This window comes from Marmota monax, unplaced genomic scaffold, assembly GCF_021218885.2.
Source record: "Marmota monax isolate L192 unplaced genomic scaffold, Marmota_monax_Labrador192_F-V1.1 WCK01_AAM20220418_F8-fsc00014, whole genome shotgun sequence".
Lineage (NCBI taxonomy): Eukaryota > Metazoa > Chordata > Mammalia > Rodentia > Sciuridae > Marmota > Marmota monax.
Window position 1 is genome coordinate 34,149,397 of NW_026695222.1, and position 21,160 is coordinate 34,170,556.

General features: G+C 53.0%; 2 protein-coding genes across 13 annotated transcripts in view; both read left to right on the top strand.

Annotated features, from left to right (window-relative positions):
• The window catches only part of Elmo2 (engulfment and cell motility 2), a 39,443-nt gene extending 34,107 nt beyond the window's left edge, over positions 1–5,336 (top strand). For both annotated transcript variants that reach the window (XM_046433421.2, XM_046433422.2), the window contains 3 exons: positions 725–807; positions 2,581–2,658; positions 3,857–5,336. In XM_046433421.2, the coding sequence (XP_046289377.1) occupies positions 725–807; positions 2,581–2,658; positions 3,857–4,057 (362 nt within the window). In that variant the 3' untranslated portion in view covers positions 4,058–5,336. The remainder of the gene's footprint in view (positions 1–724; positions 808–2,580; positions 2,659–3,856) is intronic.
• A 1,534-nt stretch (positions 5,337–6,870) lies between these two features.
• Positions 6,871–19,903, top strand: Slc35c2 (solute carrier family 35 member C2). 11 transcript variants are annotated; one of them, XM_046433288.2, is made up of 11 exons: positions 6,888–6,946; positions 9,087–9,320; positions 11,342–11,711; positions 12,054–12,204; positions 12,948–13,011; positions 13,697–13,769; positions 14,244–14,412; positions 14,499–14,582; positions 17,606–17,781; positions 18,823–18,952; positions 19,140–19,903. In XM_046433288.2, the coding sequence occupies exons 3-11, from the start codon at positions 11,592–11,594 to the stop codon at positions 19,268–19,270; spliced, it is 1,098 nt and encodes a 365-aa protein (XP_046289244.1). In that variant the 5' UTR covers positions 6,888–6,946; positions 9,087–9,320; positions 11,342–11,591; the 3' UTR covers positions 19,271–19,903. The 11 variants fall into 11 exon arrangements, with proteins under 11 accessions (XP_046289248.1, XP_046289246.1, XP_046289244.1 ...); XM_046433289.2 differs by having other exon boundaries at positions 6,909–6,946; positions 9,120–9,320; XM_058575705.1 differs by lacking the exon at positions 6,888–6,946 and adding an exon at positions 9,709–9,789 and having other exon boundaries at positions 7,089–9,320.
• Positions 19,904–21,160: the final 1,257 nt, after the last annotated feature.

A 21,160-nucleotide genomic window follows, 5' to 3' on the forward strand; every position in this document is an offset into this window, starting at 1 on the left:
GGTTCATTTCTCTGCTGATGTGTTGTAGTAGCTAGATTTGACAGCAGACCTGAATTCTAGTCCTGGCTATTTGAGTGTCTGTTCTTGGGCCCAAGCTCGCTCAGAACCTGTTTCCTTATCTGCCAGAGATCACCTGCCTGGCCCACCTCTCAGGTTGTTTGGGGAATTGATGAGGTCACAAATGTGAACATGCCCTGTAGATTGTAAAAAGCTCTGGTGCTGGACAGCCTGAATTTAGATCCTGGCTTTCCCCCTAATTAGTGATTAATTCTGATTAATTACAAGTTAACTCTCCCCTCTGCTTTGGGTGTTTCTGTAAAATGGTAATGATGGTCACCCTCCTAGAGGTCTGCATGGGTGGTGAAGAATGGCTGGTGGGCAGTTAGCCCAGTCTTCAGCTGCCACTGACCTTCGTTCTGATGGCATTGTCACCTTCATTTTGTGAAGTGTCCAAGGCCCCACTCCTTGGGAATTAAACCAGGAGCCCCGCAGTGATGCCCAATGAGACAGCCTCACTAAACCATGGTCTATGGAAAGTGACCAAGGAGGAGGGAACACTGCAAGGCCATGGTCCACAGCCACTCTTCCTGAGGCACTAGAGCCCTTCAAGTCTGGGATCTGCAGCTCCCTGGCACTTTGCCCAGGGCTTCCCTTCCAGCCCTGAGGCAAGCACTGACCAGCCTGCAGCATCAGCTTCCAGATGCTAATTCCCACCATTTATCAGTTCCTGTTGCAGACATTAAGGCCATTGTCACTGGGAAAGATTGTCCCCACATGAAAGAGAAAAGTGCTCTGAAACAGAATAAGGTGAGTGGAAAGACAGTCCTGAGCAGCCTGCACAGTGATACCTGCAGAGTTCAGCTAGTGGGGGGTGTTGTTTAGCTGCATGCTCACTCTCTTCCCCTCTCTTTAAGTTATTTTTGAATGTTCTAGTAAGAATTTTGAACATACAAAAAATTAGATAGAACCCCCATGCCTCACCCAGCCTCAGCAACTGTGGCCCATTCGGCCATTTCCCTGTGACTTTGAAGAAAACCCCTAGGGTCACATCATTTCATCTGTGAATGTCTAAAACATAACACTCTTTTAACATAACCCAACACCATTATCACACCTAACAGGAAAAGTAGTTGTTTTAATCAAATACTTTCTACATGTTGGGATGTCCACCAATTGTCTTATAAATGTCATAATTTCTTTATGTAAAGGTTTAGATGCGTACTCACACACCTTCATAATCATTTTGGCAGGGGAAGGGTGGGGCAGTACCAGGGATTGAACTCAGGAGCACTGGACCACTGAGCCACATCTCCAGCCCTATTTTGTATTTTCTTTAGAGACAGGGTCTCACTGAGTTGTTTAGTGCCTCACTGTTGCTAAGGCTGGCTTTGAACTCATGATCCTCCTGCCTCAGCCTCCCAAGCCACTGGGATCACAGGCATGTGCCACCATGCCCAGAATAGCCATTTTATTTAAATCAGAATCCAAAGTCTATACATCATGATAAGTCTTTTTTTTTTTTGTTTTAAGTTTTTTCATTCATAAGTTCCCCTGCTGTATTTTCCATCTTTTTTTTTTCTTCTTGTTTTAGTTTATTTGTTGAAGAAATCAGGTTGCTTGTTTGGTAGTTTCCCAGAGTCTGAATTTTGCTTAATGTCTCCCTATGGTCTAGTTTAACTTGCTCCTCTGTCCCAGATCTGTAAATTGGTAGAGGGATCTAGAGGTTTGATTTGGTTCACGTTTGTCCTTTTTCTGGCAAGACCCCTCACAGATTGTCTTGTGATCTGTCAGGAGGCTCCTAAGGTCTGGTGTCTCCTTTGGGCCACATCAGCAGACTCACTGCTGGTGCCCACGTCGTTAATAAGTTAAGATTTGCAAACGAGGGACATCCCAATGTAGTTATTCCTTTTTCACTTATGAGCTGAACTTCTCTGAAATTTGCCCTTATTTAGTATTGGTTCCCTAGGAGTACAGTTCATGTAAGAAAGGAAGATCCATGCTTGATTCTTTTTTCTTATGTACGTACTTTTAAGACAGTGAGTGCCCTATTATCATTCAATAATAACCAATTTTCTGTCTATTTTGTTTTGTTTTTTTAGTGTTATTATGAAGTCATGGATATAAGCAATTTATATTTGTTTCATTCAGTCCATTGCAGTTATTTTATTGATGCTCAAATTGTCTTTGTCTGCAGTTTGTTTTTTGGTAATTTTTAAAAAATTGTTAAGACTTCCCTGTGCTAATTACAGCATGATAGAAAGAGGAAACCAGTCATTTTTAATGTAAAATAAAAAAGTTTTAAGCAACATACAGTCAAGGACTCTGACATGCAAGGGTTCCGAGTGTTGAAATGACTTGTCCCATCTTAAAAGTATTACCACATTTTAGGCAGAAGAGTTAGGTGAAGAGTTAAAGTTGATGACCACTGGGCCTTATCTCTAGCCACACCTGTATGCATGCCTACAGGCCTTGGGGATATCACAACTAAATCAATGCATTTGGTGACTTTGGCCAAGATCTTGATGTGCAGAGCCAAGGCCATTCTGTTGTTCCAAGTAACTGACACCCTTTCTCCTTTAGGAGGTGTTGGAACTGGCTTTCTCCATCCTATATGACCCTGATGAGACCTTAAACTTCATCGCTCCTAATAAATATGAGGTGAGCAGTGTGCTGCTGCCTGGAACAGCAGAGCCCTCACGGGGACTCTGCAGCGGGGTGGAGGAGGGGCAGAACAGGAGCATCCATCTCAAAGCAGGTGGCCTAGCAGATCATGCAGTCCATCAGATGCTGAGAATTTGCCACACCGTGGGCCTTTCACTGTGTACTGGTCTTCCCAGGTTATTCTTTAGCAACAGCCAAATATTGGAAACATGGGGCCAACTAGGGACAACTTATTCACCTGGGACTAGAAAAATTCTCTTTTCATTTCTTCTGTGGTTCCCAATAAAAATTTGACTTGACAGGTGCTCCCTACTCAGGGTTCCCAGTCACATGTCATCATGGATCCAGCCTGGGCTTTGAAGCCAGTGGATCTGGTTCTTCTGACAAGGGGCCTGCATTTCTACCCACAGCTCTGGAAGATGCTGGACATTAAATGAGTAGATGCAGTTGAAACCCTATGTGCCTGGTGACCTCTGAGAGCCATCAGTGAGAATCAGAGGCCAGGTGTTGAGAAGAACCTACAGTTGGTAGGGTCTGAGCTGCCAGTAGAGTTTCGGTGGGAGGAAAGGAAGGATGCGCAGGCGGGGAGCCAGGTGAACAAGGCCAGGAGGGCAGGAAAACCGCAGCAGAGAAGACAGCAGACTTCAGGGTGGAGGTTGGGAAGAACTGTAAGTTATTCCCTCCCATCTCGACACCTCCAGCTCAATCTCTTTACTACTTTCTTTTTAACACTTATTGACGGATCTTTTTAATTTACTTTTTTTAAAAAATAAAACTGAGATACTTCCATATTCCTGTATGGGTCCTATTTTATCCACCTAACACCCTCTGCCCCATATGCCTCCAGTTTTGGGGACTGACTAGCATTCACTGACCACCATAATCATGACAGATCTGTACCCAACTTCAGGTAGGTGTTGCTCCAGATTTAGGTCTCATTTTGCTTTATTCATTAATTATTTTTAAGCCACATTTAGTATTATTTTAGGGAGTTTAACAGTGAATCTTCCATAAAAACCAGAATTAGTAATTAAAAGTGTGACCACTTCCCACTTTATCTTTGCTATGACCAGTTTTGCCTGTTCTAAACAATGCAAAGGGGACCATGGTAAGTTCCATCAGAACAGGGACTCTGGCAGGATCTCTTGTGCCCCCATGGCTACCATGTGACATTTTTGCAACTTGCTCCCCACAGTACTGCATCTGGATTGATGGCCTCAGTGCCCTTCTGGGTAAGGACATGTCCAGTGAGCTGACCAAAAGTGACCTGGATACCCTGCTGAGCATGGAAATGAAGCTGCGGCTCCTGGACCTGGAAAACATCCAGATTCCTGAAGCACCGCCACCAGTCCCCAAGGAGCCCAGCAGCTATGACTTTGTCTATCATTACGGCTGAGCCTGGAGCCAGAGACCACAGTACCCAGGAGGGATTTGGGCCCAGGAGAGACACTCAGCTCTGGTGCCTTGTCTTTTGCTTGTACAGAAACTACAGTGATGGTGGTGGCCAGTAAATGCCAGCCACTCCTCAAACCCACCTCAGACCACACAGAGCTTCTTCCTGGTCCCTGCCTACTAGGAGTCATGGAGGCAGGGTGCTTTGCCTTCCCATCACCGCAAAGCCTGGGATTGGGCCATGAGGAATGAATGATAGGTGCCCTGCCTTTCAGCCTAGAAACTGTTGTCTTGAACTGGGTTTAACAGCAGCCACCCACCTTCCTTCCTGAGGCTGCTCTTTTTGGCTGGATCCCATGTGAGCCAGAGATGGCTCAGGAAAAGCTGCCTGCAGAGGACAGGTAATCCGGGCATGTTGAGAGCCTTGGAGTGGCTGCCTTTGGGTGGATTTGAATATAGGCCTTGTGCCTTTCCTTTTTCTTCTTCGTGAGGGCTCACTCTAGCCTCATCTGGTGCCAAGATGTTGCTGCTTCTGAGGTTTGGCTCTAACATCTCTGGCCTCCAGAGCTATAGATCTCTCTTGCCCATGAAGGTATCAGAACAGATGGAAGTTCCTCCATACAAGCTCTCCGTCTCTTCCTGGCCAGGCAGAGACCTCCAATCCAAGTCCTGCCCTCTTAGTTTCAGGAACACTGCAGGGAAAGCCCCGCTGAGGCCTAGGTCAGGACTGACTGGTCACAGGATTCCCCCTGGTTGCCCCTACGTTTATCTTTCCTTCCTGGAGAAATCTCCCACTGGCTTGAACTGCAGCCCCTCCAGTTTGTTTTCCTTTGGCCTCCAGACTGTAGGAAGTTTGCCTTCCCTTCTCTCCTTCCTAGTGCTGTGGTTTCTGCCACTGGCCATGATTTCAGGGAGCTGGCTGGGGTCAGCCAAGGCCACAGCTGTGCTATGGGGCTTCCCTGGTGCTTCAGCACGTGAACCACATGCACATCCTCTCCCCGTGGACCTGTTAACACAGTGGCATTCAGTATTGATACCCTGGCATGGTAGGTACTACCCAATGAAGACTGTACTATATAATATTTTCTTTACTATAGGCCATACTTATACAGACATGTATATATATTTATATAATATCTACCTATCCTAGGACGGAATGTTTGCAGGGCAGTAAAATGGGGGGGAAAGTAACACTCCCAATTGTGAGCCAAGAGTAACCAGAGAACAGCCAGGAGCTTCCTGTCAGTAACCAGGTTTTCAATAAATACTCTTTCATGTACAAATTGTGGTTCCTGTTAACAGCTGTTTCCCTGCACTTGCTCCCTGCCCAAGGGTGGAGTCACCTTGGCCATCTTCATTTTAGTATACCTGGGAGGCTACAGAACTCCAGGTGGAGCCATTAGCCACTCCAAAAGTCCCTTCCTCCTCATCCACACCCCCCAGCACACACCTGCTGATGAAGAACGCTCACAGATTGTGTACTGGGACAAAGTGTTTCCAGCTCCGGGTCGCTCTGTACAGCAGGGAAAGGAGTACTGTACACCCCCATGAACACATCCTCCCTCTTCCCCACTGCCAGGGAACAGCTCGAGCACTTCTGCCTTACAAAGAAGACGTTCTTCACCCTGTGTCATCTGTGTTTGGTGCCCAGCCTTGCAGCTGGTGTTTAAGGCTGTTGCTCGAGTCCACAGCCTTGGTGGCATGAATATCAGTAAGGATGAAAATAGATACTTTACTTTCTCTCACCTCTGAGAGAGGAGGGGATGAGAGCAAGTTCTCTCAAAAGGCATAGAAAGTTCATGCCACACAGCCCTTGAGGACTGAAAGACCTGGGGCAGCGACGGGTACCATTGTAGGTGCTTGGTAAGCACTGAATGAACTGATGCCAGCGTGATGCCAGCTGGCAATGGAGACAGCAGCAGTTTGCACGAAGCTCTGCTCACACTCTGGCCTTGAGCCTTCTGTTCAGAGGGGTTGGGAGCCCAGCTGAGTCACAAGGATCCATGTTTGCAGCCAGTCACAGTGCAGAGCCCAGGAGACTTGAGTAGAGCAAAAAGCACAAAACTGGGTCTTGGTGTGCAGCCCTCACCTGCCGAGCCTAGTGTTTCTCACTGTCCACAAACATTGCCCCTTTTAACCCATCCCACAAGATGCATCAAATCTGAATGCTCTTGGCATTCTGGGGGCCACTGCAACCTGTCCCTTGGCTACTTTAACCACTGTAGTTTTTGTTACCTTCTTGAACCACCTGAGCTCCCAGCAAGCCTGGCACTTTCTCAGCCCCTCCTGAGGTTCTTATTTCCTCTGGGATACTCTCCTCTTACTCAACCTCTTGAAATTATTCTTAGAAGGCTTCAGACGAAATATTTCACAAATGTTATTCTGTATCTTTCTAAGTAAAAATTCAGTGTCCCTGACATTACTCCCCAGCTGGCTGCAGCTTCCAGAAGCGGAACCCCAGAGAGATTTCGTGGTTCGCTGCATGCTTGCCTGGCACTGGGTTGGATGCAGATAAACCATCTGTTTTAACAAAGGTAAATAGGGACCACCGTGGGGGTGCTCACTGTGTGCAGGACAGTAGCAGGCACCGCGGCTCCACGACAAGTGGCTGCTTGCGCGCCGGAGACAAGCGATTACAATAGAGCTGAACAAAAGGTGGGCGCGGGCGCCCAGCGCACGAGGGCACCGCGGGGGTCTGGCTGAGCGCGGAGGAAGGCCCCCCCAGCCAATACAGCAGCTCCCGCCCCAGCCTCTGCACATGGTCCCCGCTCCGCCCCCTCCCTGCTCGGCCCCTCGGCGGCTTCCGGCGGAAGCCACCCCTCCCGCGGCTCGGGGGCGGAACCCGGCTCGCACTTCCGGCGGGAGGATCGCGGCTGCGAGCGCCACGGTGGAGGTGAGTGGGCGCGCTGCGGGAGCTCCCGGGAGGGGGTCCGGCTGCGTGGGGGGCCGTCCCGCCTCGGTTCTGCACGCTGCTCGCTCCTGCTGCCGCCCCGGCGCCCGGCCGGGTCCGCGGAGGGGCGGGGACCCCGGCCTCCAGCAGGCCGCCGGGCGGGATCCGACACCCCGACCGGCTCGCAGAGGCCGGGCTCCGCGGGAGACACGAGCCAACTCGGCCACGTCAGCTGGTGGGGAGGTCTGGAGGATGGGGGCCCTTGGCGGAGTCGGAGGACGCGGACTTGATGTGCCTGACCAGCCGCTGGAAGCCGGGCGGCGGGGGCCGGGGACAGCGGTAGGAGGAGGTTGTAGAGGTCGGCGGAGGCCAGGTGGTAGGCGGCCTCCTCGCGGGCCGAGCCGAGGAGCTGGATCCGCCCTCGGAGGGCGTGGTCTGCTTTCTGTGTGTGTAGGCCACCCCTTTGGCTGCTTCGTGGACTCCAGGCTGTGGGGACAAAAGAGGAAGCTCCGCGATAACGGAAGATAACGTGGCTGAGACTGGTTGTGGAAGGGGAAGTGAAGAAAAGTGGACGGGTACAGAAGTCATTGGTGGTGGAGCTGACAGGGCAGGATTTGAGGACTGAGGGCCAGAGGGGGTCAAGTGTTCCTCATCTCTGATGTGTGCATTTGGTTTAAGTAACTGCATTACACTGGCGCTTACTAAATGACTTTGGAGTAGGTTGGGGGCATGGGGAGTAATTTAGATGTATGCTTAGGGCATCTTAAGATTTAGATGTCTGGAGTGGAGCTACCAAAAGGACACTTAGATACACAAGCCTGCACTCACAGGAAAGCTTGGCTAATGTAAAGACATCACTGGCAAGTGGTTTGGGTTGGATGCAGTACTTAGGATGAGAATGAAGAAAGAAGAGAAGCCAGGATCCGACCCTCAGGTGCCAACTCTTACACTGTTGAGTTGAAGAGGGGGTGTCAGCTAGAAGACTGAAGAAGGAGCAAAGAGCAGAAGACAAGCCAGAGATTGTAGGGTCCTGGCATCCGAGTCGTCTTTGCAAAAAGAGGAAGTGGTCAGTGTATAAGAGGAGAACAGAGAGTTGGCCCTTGAGGGGGCAACTGGAGGAGGGTGTAGTAACTCAGAAGCAGTCGGGAAGTGTTCACAGGAAGTGAGAGGAGGTCAGTAGGAGTGGGCTGTCAGTGCAGGGCCTCTGGTTGTTATAACTGTACACCATCCAGCATCGATGCTGTATGTACCTAATGCTGTTGACTCCTTTCCCAGGAGCTAGATGGTTCTGTCTCCCGTTACAGTTGGAGAAACTGAGTTCCAGAGTCTACTCATTTAAAGTAGAAGCATTAGGATTTGCTCCAGGTCTCAAACCTGTACTTTTAAGCACTAAGCTGCACCGCTGTGTTGAGGTTGGTAAAATGGAAGGCAGCCAGGTGCTACGACATTGCACAGCCCTACCCCCACTGTGGCTGCTGCTCCCCAGGGAAAGTGAGGCACACTGTGGAATTCCTCTCTTGGGCAAGTGAGATTTGGAAAAGAGCATCTAACCCCGTAAGTCTGGTCTCCCTTACCACAGAGTAAGAGCGAGGACCTCATCCAGTTTCATGCCTGTATCTCCAGTGCTCCAATACAGTAGTGTGTCATGAATGTACATTGAGTATGTGGCTCTGTGATTTTTGGCTGGCCCCTCTAGCTGACATGAGTCTTTGTGTTTTGGGTAAGTGAATTACCTTTTGAATGCTGATAAGAAACAGTGTTGCTGACTTTGAGATGGAGCTGGGTGGGGGGCGAGTGTATTACAGGGATCTGGACTAGCTCTTGGAAGGAAAGGCATGATTGGAACAGCCCAGGGAGGACCTCGCATTGTTGAGCAGGCACTGTAGTGTAAGCAGAAGGTGCAGGTTGATCCCCGGAAAGGGAAACAGATGGCCCTAACTTGGAAGCCACTGGAAGGACCCATGGAGCAAGTGCTAGGAAGAAAGTCCCCTTAGTATCAATATGCCCTGCAACTGCCTGTGTAGCGTAAGCAGTGACTCTCAACCAGGAGCACTTGTGATCCCCAGGCAGTGTTTGGCAATGTCTGGACACAATTTTGGTTGTTTCGTATAGCGGGGGCTAAGGATATTCCTGCATCTCTCAGGTGTTGACTGGGGATGCTGCTAACATCCTACAGTGCACAAGGATTTATCCAGCCCCGAACATGAGTGACACCAAGTTTGAGAAACTGGCGTAGAGGAAAGTGGGCCTCGAGCTTGCACCATGTGGGTTTGAAGCCCCATTGCTCCACTTGGTCACAGAAGCAGGAGTCTGGCTGGGAGTGGCAGGAGGAGCAGAGAGGCCACCGCAGGAGATTGCTGCAGTCATCTGGAGAGAGGTAGGGGCTGGGGTGGCGGGAGTGGAGGTCAGGAGATGCGATGATTGGGGATATTTGCAGAGATGGAGCTGCCAGGGGTTGAGTGAGCTGGGGACAGAGGAGGAGAGTGGCGGTGCCTGCTCTGCTGGGAAAGGGCAGGAGGGACACCTGAGATCAGACATTGGGATAAAGAGGTCAAGTCGCAGTTGTTCTTCCTCTGAGGTTCATGGTGAATCAGAGCTGGGGTCCACACTGGGGAGGTATGTCAGCTTTAGACCAGGAAGGACAGTGACACAGCCCACTGGTCCCAGCATGTTCCTTTTTTTCTTTGGCAGGACTGGGATTGAACCCGGGGTGCTTTCCCACTGAGCCACCACATTCTCAGCCCTTTTTATTTTTTATTTTGAAGACAGGGTCTCACTAAATTGCCAAGGCTGACCTCAAACTTGCAATCCTCCTGCCTTGGCTTCCTGAGTCACTGGGACTACAGGTGTGTGCCACCAAACCGAGCCCTTCACATATATATATATATATATATATATATGTTTTTTTTTTTTTTTTTTTTTTTTTTTTTTTTTTAATGAGTGTGTCCTAACATAACGCAAAGGGAAAGTAATATGACAATGAAACGTGTTTCTACGTGGAGGTTCCTGGGCACAGTAACAGAGTGAGGATGAAGTGGCCGGCGGCTCCCTTCTCTGTAGAACACCTAGGAACATGGTAGCCACAAACACACCTTCACATAGCCATGGTGTGCCCCAGCTCAGAAACCATGAGTGGTTTAAGTTTGGGGAATTTTCAGTGCATGGTGGAGCCATAGAAAAGCTCTGCGTGTGTACACCTATGCCTGATTTAGGGTCTGGGTTCAGGTGATCATAGGCCAGTCTTCCACCTGCACCTCAAAGTCATACAGATTGTAGAATAATTCTTGGTTCTGTGGGCTACGCCTCATGGTCCTTGCTCCCTGTGTGCTTCCGGTATCCCCCCAGTTCACCACTACAGATTTCTAAAGTTCCTCTGAAGAGAACTGCAGCCCTAGAGCCCAGTTTGCCTTGCAGGTGGGGAAGGGATAGCACTGGTTCCAAGAGTACAGTGCAGGTGTGGTCATTCCCTTCAGACCCACGGGCTGGGGTGGGGTGGGGATCAGCCTTCTAAGAAGGCTTCCAGGAGATGGCATTGCAGCAGGTGGGGCGTCTCCCAAGTAGGCAGTGAGGAGGGGACACACAGCTGAAGCAGAGGTGTGATGCTGGGCCCCAGTCCCTAGGCACAGGTGGGTCCACCGTCTCCAGCCACAAATGCTCATGCATTCCTTGGGGCTGCGGGGTTGCTTGGGTGGCAGGGAGTGGTTTGTTTAGGCAGGACCCTGTGCCTCTGAGAGCAGTTGGTAGAGGGTAAGGCCAGATAGGTACAGGTGTCCTGATCCACTTTCAACCTCTGAAGAAGAGATCAGTCCCCTGAAAATGACGCGCATGTTGTCTGTCGCTGAGTCATCAGACCGAATGGAGAACTTACCCAGTGTCAGGTGTGCTAAGGTTCTGTCTGACCTCAAGTACCCGGCCTTGCAGAGGACCAGACATTACTCAGATCACACCCTGCAGAAGTGCTGGGAAGGGACAGTAGAACCACCTGTATCTCAAGACTGGTGGGTGGGGACATCCCCAGGACCTTTGTGCCCAAGAAAAGCAGGGTGACTGAGGAATGGTTGAAGGGGGGCGCTCGTTCCTCCAGGCAGCAGGAAAGCCTGGTGTGTTGGGAGAACCAAAAGGCAGCCAGTTGGACCCGTCCTGGAAACTGTGAGGCTGAGGCTGGCGAGACTGCAGGGCCAGATCTGGGCCCTGGGAGCCCCAAAAGGGTTTTGGCCTTTGTCCGTGAGACAGCACTGGTCCAACACAATCAGATTTACGTGTTGAAAAGGTCATTTTGATAACAGCCCATGGAGAACAGCCTGCAGTGACGCGGGAGTGGACTGACTAGGGCTCTGTGAGTGCTGGACTGGGTGTGGGAGCCGCAGGGCCACCACAGCTGTCTTCTCATCTTTCTAGCAGCAGAACTGGGGTCCTTTGAGCCCTGCACCCAGCTAACCATGGAACAGGTCGGCCTGGGCCACCAGCCCCTTAGGTGAGGACTCCACCCGGGGCTCCACTGACCATTTCAGACATGGAGGCGAAGAGAACCCTTCCAGCCAGGGAATCTGCTTGTTGAAAGTCGTGGTCCAGCGCCGCTCCTCTGTGAGCTGTCTTCAGGAGAGGTGCTGTCCCGTGGCCCAGGAGCGGGGGCACACAGCCTCCGCGGATGGGGAGGTGGGCCCTTGACGTGGCCTTTGTGTGGAAGGCAGTGTTGACCCTGGGGCTGGTCCTTCTCTATTACTGCTTCTCCATCGGCATCACCTTCTACAACAAATGGCTGACAAAGGTAACTGAGGCCTCACCAGTGCAGGCTGCTGGGGCAAAGGTGGCCACAATTGGCATGGCCTTATTGGCCCACAGAGGCTCTTGGGCAAGGCTGATGGACCAGCCAGCGGGTGTTGAAGTGGAGACAGCACCAAACTGGGAGTGAGCCCCAGGGTGCCACTTCTCTTTTGGACCTCCACAGTGGGGACAAAGGGTCTCTCAGTCTAAGGAACTGGAATGCAGCTGAGAGCCCCTCCCTGCAAGCCAGGGGTGAGCCCCTCCCCACTGACAGCAGCTGGAGGGAGGAGGGGGCGCCAGCCCGGGGCAGTCTCTGAGGCGCGGGGTGTCTGCTTGGGCTCTGCAGAGCTTTCACTTCCCCCTCTTCATGACGATGCTGCACCTGGCCGTGATCTTCCTCTTCTCCGCCCTGTCCAGGACGCTGGTTCAGTGCTCCAGCCACAGGGCCCGTGTGGTGCTGAGCTGGACCGACTACCTCAAAAGAGTGGCCCCCACAGGTACGTGTCCCGGCAGAAGGAGGGCTGCTAGAGGACCAGAGAGAAGCCCTCTGGGCCTTGAGGTCAAGTCCCCTCTCTGCCTCCCTCCCCTCCCCTCGCCCCACCATCTCTCGAGCTCTCCCCGACTTCCCCTCCCGCCCCACACACAGAAAGCCCTACGGGGGGCAGGGAGCCTGCAGCATGTGCGTGCGCCTCGCAGGCAGGGTCCTGGCCCCGCGCCCTGTGGTGGGCTGTCAGAGGTGCCCCAGAACACTGAGAGTGGAGCCTGACCTGGGCCTGCCTGTCATCTGGGTCCTAGGTCAGGTGTGAGTAGGCAGGTACTGAAGGACAGGTGGCACCAGCTGGTGCTGGTGTGTCACACACCGAGCAGTGTGTGAAGTTTGAAAGGCCACTCGCTGCCACCCGAGAACCTGGAGGGCCAGGTGCCCTGTTGAGTTCATTTGGTCCCCAGGGAGAAGGGTTTTCACAAGAGGATTGACTGGCTGAGAGGTTCCAGTCTAGTGGGGGCGAGGATATTGAAATCAGTCAACACATGAGCATAGCACCCCCCAGTCAGGGTGGACTCCAGCCCGGTGGCCCCACTTTAGCCAGATGTTAACCACATAATTGCTGGTAGAAAGGAAAGCCTCGGGTTCCCAGAGAGGAAGCCAGAGTGGGGTGAAATGGCCACCTCCAGGACGTAGCGGCCACCTGGCTGGATGTTCCTGTGCCACCTCAGCCCCGGGCGCCCCTTATCTCCACAGCACTGGCAACAGCACTTGACGTGGGCTTGTCCAACTGGAGCTTCCTCTACATCACCGTCTCGCTGTGAGTACCGGCTGCCGTCTGCGCACCTGGCCGATGGGCCAGCCACTCCATCACTCTCTGGGACCAGCCCTTGCTCTCTCAGCTCCTCCCTGGCACCTAGCAGCTCTCCAAGAAGTCTCCAGCCTCTTCCGTAAGCCCAGCGCAGAGGGGACGCTGTGCCTGCCGGGCAGCGGGGGAAGCCAGGGGATGCGGACAGAGCACTGCGGTCGAGGCAGGGACAGAACAGCAGAGCCGAGGAAGGGGCTGGCCACAGAGCATTGGCCACATCAGCGCCCAGTGTGGGCACGGGCTGGGTGATAGCTCGTTGCGTCGCGTTGGCTTCAGAGGACACGGTCCTCTTCGTGTCCTCTCGTCTCATCTGTTCTTCCTTTCCTGGTCTTGGCCAAGGGCTAGATAAAGGATAGAACTCCTCGATGTCAGACACGCAGCCTTGTCTCCCAGTGATAATCGGGGGCCTCAGAGAGTCTTCCGATGACAGGTCCCTTATCGGCCCAGGTGACTCAGGAAGGCTCCTTTTGATCTTCTGTACCCAGATTGCCCTGCTGCCCTGAGCAGCACCACTTGCTCTCTGGAAAGTCAGCCTCCTCCCCCTTCCAGCCTGCTGATCTGTGCTCTGGGCTCTCTTCTGGGTGGCGGGTCCTAACCCCGACTCCCGCAGTGCAGTGTGGGTGATTTCCACTTCCAGGTACACAATGACCAAGTCCTCGGCTGTGCTGTTCATCTTGATCTTCTCTCTGATCTTCAAGCTGGAGGAGCTGGTGAGGCCCCCACATCTGTTTTGTCCTTCCTACCCGCTGTGTGCCCAGAGTAGAAGAGGGAATCTGAGCGGTGACTGGGACAGGCCCAGCCCAGGTGGCAGTAACTCCCTCTTCTGAGAAGGGACCTAGGCATAGGGACAATATGCAGAGTATTTAGAAACAAATCAGGAGGGTCCTGGAGAGCCCTGCTGTGCAAAGCGGTGGTCCTCATTTGGTGGCCAAGGAGGCCGAGAGGCCACTCGGGACTTGGAACAGATCTCAGAAAGCACTGTGGTATTTTAGACTAGGAAGGGATACTGAGGACATGCCAGCTGTCAACCCTTCATACGTCAGTGGGCAAGGGCTGTCTGCGACTTCCCTGGGAGGGTTGAGGTAGAAGATCTCCTGCCCCAGGGGGAGCCAGGGGAGATGCTGACCCCCGGCTCTGGGTGTGGCGGACCCCTGAGTCAGCTGCACCTGCTCCCCTCCTCCCAGCGTGCGGCCCTGGTCCTGGTGGTCCTCCTCATCGCTGGGGGCCTCTTCATGTTCACCTACAAGTCCACCCAGTTCAACATGAAGGGCTTCTCCCTGGTGCTGGGGGCCTCGTTCATCGGTGGAATTCGCTGGACCCTCACCCAGATGCTCCTGCAGAAGGCTGAGCTGGGTGAGCCTGGGCGGGGCAGGTGCAGGCAGGCTGGAGGCTGTGCAAGCACCAGCCAGACCTCCTGACCTCTGTGTCCTACCCTGCAGGCCTCCAGAACCCCATCGACACCATGTTCCACCTGCAGCCACTCATGTTTCTGGGGCTCTTCCCTCTGTTTGCCGTATTTGAAGGTATGTTGGGCCAGCCACCTCGGGGCACCTCAGAACAGCGAATCCCAGATCCCTGTGTGGTGCTAGTTTTAGAGGTTGCCAACGTCGAAGACGCAGCGCCACCCCTGTACCCGTGTTGGGACTGGATAGACCCATAAGCAAGTGGCTAGAATCCAGTCTGATAGTTGCTGCAGAAAGAGTGTGAAACATAAGGACAGTGATGGTAATGACTGTACAGAGTGCTGAAGGGACTATTTTCATCTTTTTTTGTTCTTCTTTTTCCAGTACTAGGGATTGAACCCAGGGGCACTCTCCCACTGAGCTACACTCCAAGCCCTTTTGATATTTTATTTGAAGATAGGGTCCCACTAAGTTGCCCAGTCTTGCCCCAAACTTGCAATCCTCCTACCTTAGCCTCCAGAGTAGCTGGGACTATAGGCCTGCACCATCACACCTGGCTATATTAATTATTTCAAATACTTATTTTTTTATGAAAAAAATACATGAATTTATTTTAAAAAGTCAAACAGCTCAATAAGAAATAAAACTACACAATAGCAAAAACATATTACAAATGCCAGAAAACATTCATATTTCCTGTAGGTCAGTAAATTGGGATAATCATTTTTGGAAAATAATTGGCATTATCTAGTAAAATTAAGATTTAGGTTCCCTACCTACAAATTTCTACTTTAGTGTATCATTGAAAGTAACCTGGCATATACACAATAGGAAGTGTGCATGTTATAGTCTGGGTGTGATTTGTCTTCCCAAAGATTCATGTCCTGGAAGCTTGGTCCCAAAGTGGCAGTGTTGAGGAGCTGGAAGCTTCAGGGGTGGATCCTAGTGTAAGGTGTTTAAATCACGGGGCCTCCATTCTCAGAAATAGATCAATGCTGTCTCACAGGAGTAGAACAGGACTGGGTAGGGGTATTAGTTTCTGAAGAGCTGATTGTTTTATATATATATATATATATATATATATATATATATATATATATATATATATATATAGTTTTTATATATATTTATATATACATGTATATATTATATATAGATATATATTGCATATAGATATACGTGTGTGTATGTGTGTCAAACACTTATTAAGTCCTCCCAAAAAACTGGCTGATACTGTAATTGTCACCTGGTTTTGCAGATGAAAGAAACTGAGGCTCAGAAGGGAAGAGAGCTTGCCCAGGGTCCCAGAGCTCACAAGGAAGCCAGAATTTGGACCCAGCCTCCTGGCTTCAAGCGGTTAAGCCCACTCTTCCCTATCTTGCATGCTGCCCCTAGGAGGGCAGAGTCACCGCCTGTTTTAGGAGGGTGGAGTGAGCGAGTCAGAAAAGTTCCCCAGACCATCCGTGTATTTTGGCAGATGAGAGGAGTGGGTGGACTAAGGCAGGCAGGGTGTCCTGAGAAGCAGGACAGGAGGTTCACTCACATGTTGGCCTGTAACTGTGTGGGATGGGCTGGGCAGGGGCCAGCATGCAGGAGCCTGGGGCTGGGGCTTCCAGAGGAGGAGGAAAGAGAACTTGGAGGTGGGGCGGCACAGCACCACCTTCTTTGCTGGTTTTGGGGATTAGTCTTTGTTCTCTGTCTATTTATTCTTCCTCCCAGAGTCGCAACTGTTCTCAGGGTCATTACAGAAAATTCTGTCCCACATCCATTTAAGTTTCAAGCAGTGAAGCATCTCCAACCTCCCTGAGAAAATTATTCTGCAGCCCGTTGTCCAGGAGACTTCTGTTCAGAGCCTCATGTTTTTCCTTTTTAAAATCCCTCCCCATTCCTTCATTATGCCCCCTCCACCAAACACCACTCTCCCGGCCCCCCTGGGTGTCTGCACCATTCCCCCATCTGCAAACCCTCATCCGAAAGCCCCTGGTAGTCGCCACTTAGCAAAGCTGCATGGATTTAGCTCCTTTAATCTTTTCTGGTAAATTAATCCCCCAAGCGCCTTCATTACTTATGTTGCTCTTCCCCAAATTCCCTTCAATTTGCCTGTGCCTTGGCAGCCCTGCGGAGCCAGCCCAAGCTGGATGTCCTGCATTGTGAGTCCACTGGCTGCCGGGGGGACAGGGGTGGGCCGTCCTCTACTTCTTTGGTGCTTCCTTCCAAAATGCCCAAGTGCTTGTCAGTGCCCAGCTCCCACATGTGTCTAGTACAGAGCTCACTCCACCCTCTGCTGATACACCATGGGGATCTTGCTGGGGACCCAGAGAATTGTCCCTTCAGAGGGACAGTGTTGGAGGGACTCCTAAAAGTCCCTAGACAAAATTTGTGTTTTGTGCAGTCATCTGTTCACATAGGTGAATGTTTTCTTTTTGAGAAATGCTCATCAGCCCTGGGGAGGCTAAGGCAGGAGGACTGCAAGTTCAAGGCCAGCCTTGGCAACTTAGCAAAACTCTGTCTCCAAATAAAGAAATCAGAAGGGCTTGGGGTGTGTCTCAGTGGTAGAGTACCCCGGGTTCAATCTCTGGTCCCAAAAGAAGGGAGGGAGGGAGGGAGTGAAGCTCCATGGCGCTGCTTGCTAGGGAAATCCAATCCAGTTCCATCCTGTCATTTTATCAGCAGAGAAATTGAAGTCCAGAAAGGGGACATCTTGGCCCAAGTCCCACAGCTGTGTACTAGCAAGACCTAGGTTTGGGCTTGGTGGCAGGACGCTTGCCTGTCATCCATGAGGTCCTGGATGCCGTCCCCAAAATGGCAAAAAAAAAAAAAAAAAAAGGCCAGCAGACTGTGTGAAGGAGCGCCAGCCGCACCCTCCAGGGAAGCCCGGTCCACGCCACGCCCTGTTGGGACCTCGGTCCACGCCACGCCCTGTTGGGACCCCGCCTGAATCACCCTGGGGCTCCAACTCCTCCACTCTCCCTGGATCTCAGCCACTTGGTGGGATTACTCTGTACCCCTCGTTCTTTCCCCCAGCTGGATGGTCAGCAGGGGCTCCGTGTGTCGTCCACCTCGGTGATGACAAGGCTGGTTGCTGGACAGGGCAGCCCTGGCCCGGCCTCGGCCTCCCGCTCTCTCTCCCCGCGTTGCTCCAGGTCTGCACTTGTCCACATCTGAGAAAATCTTCCGCTTCCAGGACACGGGGCTGCTCCTGTGGGTACTTGGGAGTCTCTTCCTTGGCGGGATTCTCGCCTTCGGTTTGGGTTTCTCGGAGTTCCTCCTGGTTTCCCGAACCTCCAGCCTCACTCTCTCCATTGCTGGCATTTTTAAGGTACAGACTTGGAAGTGACCCTCTTTTCCCTTAGAGGGCCCATAAAGGCTCCTCACCCAGCCTCCACCCCAGCTCCGGCACTCCTGGGCCCTTTGGAGAAGAGACCAGAGTGTCCTGTTCAGTGACAGCACTATGCTCCTGTCTCTCCTCTCTCCACCATCCCCTCAGACCTGCAGAGCTGCTCCCAGCCAAGGGTACACAGTGGGGATTCAGGGCCAGTCTGACCCTTCTAGACCCAGGCTGCGGTTACAGTTTACTCCAGTGCCAGCCCCTGGACGTGTGGCAGTGTCCTGGAGCCATAGGTTGAGAAGCCCCCACCCAGACTCATCAGTAGAGCTCCATGATTGATTGGCAGTGTCTGCCATGGGCCCAGCAGGAGTTGTGTCATGCAAAGTGCCACCTATTGTCAGTCTTAGAACTTTTCTGCTGCCTTGAAGCCCTCCCTGCTGTCCCTTCCTCCCCCTCCCCCACCATCGCTGCAGCTCCCTGCCCAGGACCAGGAGGGGTCTTCTCTTTGACCAGGCAGACTCCACCCTGGAGCAGAAATGAGGTCCCCTGAGGGCCTTCTGGCTGGCAGCCAAGGGATGAGGCATAAGCTGTGGTTCTGAGAGTGCATTGTTCACCAGTCCCACCTGCGGTCACTGTTTATGAAGGACCCTGGGACAGTGTATCCTCAGAGCCCAGCACAACCCTGCATTTGCCCGAAGGAGCTGAGGGCTACCCATCCACAGGTGCCCGTGCCAGGGCAGCTAACCCTGTCCTGAGCCCTTGGTGCAGGCTCCACACCAACCCTGGGTCTGTTGTGCCCCTCTTTTTCCCAGCAGAGTTCTGTGACATTCTGCCTCAGTAGCAAAGTGGGGCTAGCAGGAATGCCGTGTGGGGAGCCTGTCCCTCACCTCTTCACCCTCCAGGCCTGCCAGCCCTGCTCTGGCCAGGAGTCCTGGGGGTTGGGATCTAGTCTGAGCTAGGCAGGCCCCGCCCTCCTCTCCCCGAGAAGGAGCGCCCCCTGTTGACCACCCCTGCCCACTTCTCTGCCCACAGGAAGTCTGCACTTTGCTGCTGGCAGCTCACCTGCTGGGCGATCAGATCAGCCTCCTGAACTGGCTGGGCTTTGCCCTTTGCCTCTCGGGAATATCTCTGCATGTGGCCCTCAAAACTCTACACTCTAGAGGTAACTGGAGCCTTCCAGAGGCCTCCATTCTCTGATGTCACTCCCTGCGACTCTTGGCACCCCTGATTCCCCCTCGCCCAGCCTCGCCTGCCCGCCCTGAAGGGCTGGCTCTCGGCTCCCCCCCCCCCCTGCTGCTGAGGCTCAGGGAGTGCGCCATTATCGGGTCCATAACTGATTCTGTCCCCAGGTGAAGGTGGATCCAGACCCCTGAAGGGGCTGAGCTCCAGCCCTGACCTGGAGCTGCTGCTCCGGAGCAGCCAGCCAGAGGATGAGGACAATGAGGAGGAAGACTACTTCGTGGCCCAGGGGCAGCAGTGAGGGGCCAGCGGAGCAACTGCAGGCTGCTCTGTGACCAGCGCTGCTCTGAGCACTTGGCCACAACCCAGGGCCCTGTGGCTCTTCACAGCAGCTGGGAGCAGTGGCCTGGGAGTCACCTGTGGCGGGCTAGGTCAGGGGCTTGTGGCTCCTACCCCTGCCTCAGAGCTTGGTCAACAGGGTGAGCACCAGGCCAGCCTCGGCCTGGCTGGAGCTCGCCCACGCTGCGCCTGGATCCTGGTGGAGAAGAAAGTGGTGGGTCCTTCTAGGCCCTTGGCCAGGCCCTGCCCAAGACTGATGTCAGAAGCACAGCGGCCTTCTAGGGGGGCTGACTTTGGACTGCAGGGCAGTGGGGGTGTGACGATTTTGGGGCCTCATCACCTGGACTGCATCTTTCTCAGCAGATGTATTTATAGTTTGGAAATAAATGGGTTTATGGTCCAGTGGCCACTCACATTGCCTAGGGGAGTGGGGGCAGGGAGGGCTGTGAAGGCCTGACCTCACCTTCTCTGTCCCTGTTGGGGCCTTCCCTAAGTGACCAGGCCCATCCTGGCCTCCTGCATCTCCTGCTTGCCCCTCTGCAAGGCCCCCCATACCTGCAGGCAGAGAATAAATGAGTATCTACTGAGCACAGCACCCTGGGGCTGAACATGTTTTTTACAGCCTATATTTGAATCCTGGCTTTGTCCCTTTCCATGTGACCTTAAGTGAATACCTAACCTCTCTGTGAAATGGAAGTAATGTGAGTCTGAAGATTCTTGCCAGTATTTGTAACAGATTTAAATCTTAGGCTTATTGTTTCAAACCTTTCATCAACCAAGAGATCAGGACCTAGAAAAGACAAAGCTTGCCAAGTGAGTGGGGGGCCTGCGCCTCCATCTGGGTCCTGTGCTGCCTCCTGTGAGGATCCCTGGCCCGCCTTCCACGCACTTCCCTCCACCTGGCCAACGCTTCTCCACTGTGCCGTCCTCTCGCGTGTTGTGGGCAGGGAGCAAGCCCTAGCCTGATACCTGTGGCTCCCAGCCCCAGGCCTACAGCCAGGGCTTCCCCTGGGGGGCTCGGGCGCTCACAGCAGGTGGCGCCATTGCGCCGGCTACAGCACTCGGCCACCTCTGCAGGCCTGCCACCTCGTCCAGACTCCTCCAGGCAGAGGAGGCGACTTAGGGGGGACCAGGACGGGGCGCTTATAAAAGGCTAGCCCTGTTGTATCTGCCAGAACTCACTGGCCTGGGCCTAGGGTGTAGAGCTTTTAGAAGGGTCTGCAAACTTCCTGTAAAGGGACACATGGTAAACATTTTCGGTTTGGGAACCATATGGCATCTGTTACAACTTCTCAACTCTGTTGTAGCGTGAAAGGAAGCCAGAGCCAATACAGAAACAAAAGGGTGTGGTTGTGTCCCCGTGAAACCTGACTTGGGGCGGAGGGACTGAGACAGTGGCTGGCTGCTGTACCCTGCTGTGAAGGGTCCTCAAGTGTGGAGCCAGGTCCCCTGCTAGCGGGACAGGCCCTCAGATCCTCCGTGGAGGACCAGCCTCCAGTTCCCATTCCCTGCTGACGCTGGCAAACAGGCTGCCCACCCCTTGTCTGTTTCTGCCCATCTGTCCACCTTGGATCCTGCAGGTTCCGGGGCCAGGGCCCAGAATGAAAGGAAGCTGGGTTCCTGCTGGAGGAAGGGAGCCTGCTGGGGAGGTGGCCTCAGCCTCAGGGCCCGCTGCTTCTTGGGGCGGGAGTGCCTGCCACTGCCCCAGGCGCAGGTGGATGAGCACTTCCTGCCCCCCCCACACACACACACTGAGGGAGCGCTGTCTGGTGCAGTAATTACAGGGTGCAGCACCGGGCTCCTGACGCACTCCTGTTGGCCTCAATGACAGCCCCTCACTTAGCAGCAATTA

Bases quoted from the DNA above. Each gene is read 5' to 3' on its own strand.
- Slc35c2 (XM_046433292.2), top strand. From the start codon at position 11,592: ATGGGGAGGTGGGCCCTTGACGTGGCCTTTGTGTGGAAGGCAGTGTTG. The intron at 11,712-12,053 runs GTAACTGAGGCC...TGGGCTCTGCAG, and splicing joins ACAACAAATGGCTGACAAAG to AGCTTTCACTTCCCCCTCTT. The intron at 18,953-19,139 runs GTAACTGGAGCC...TTCTGTCCCCAG, and splicing joins CAAAACTCTACACTCTAGAG to GTGAAGGTGGATCCAGACCC.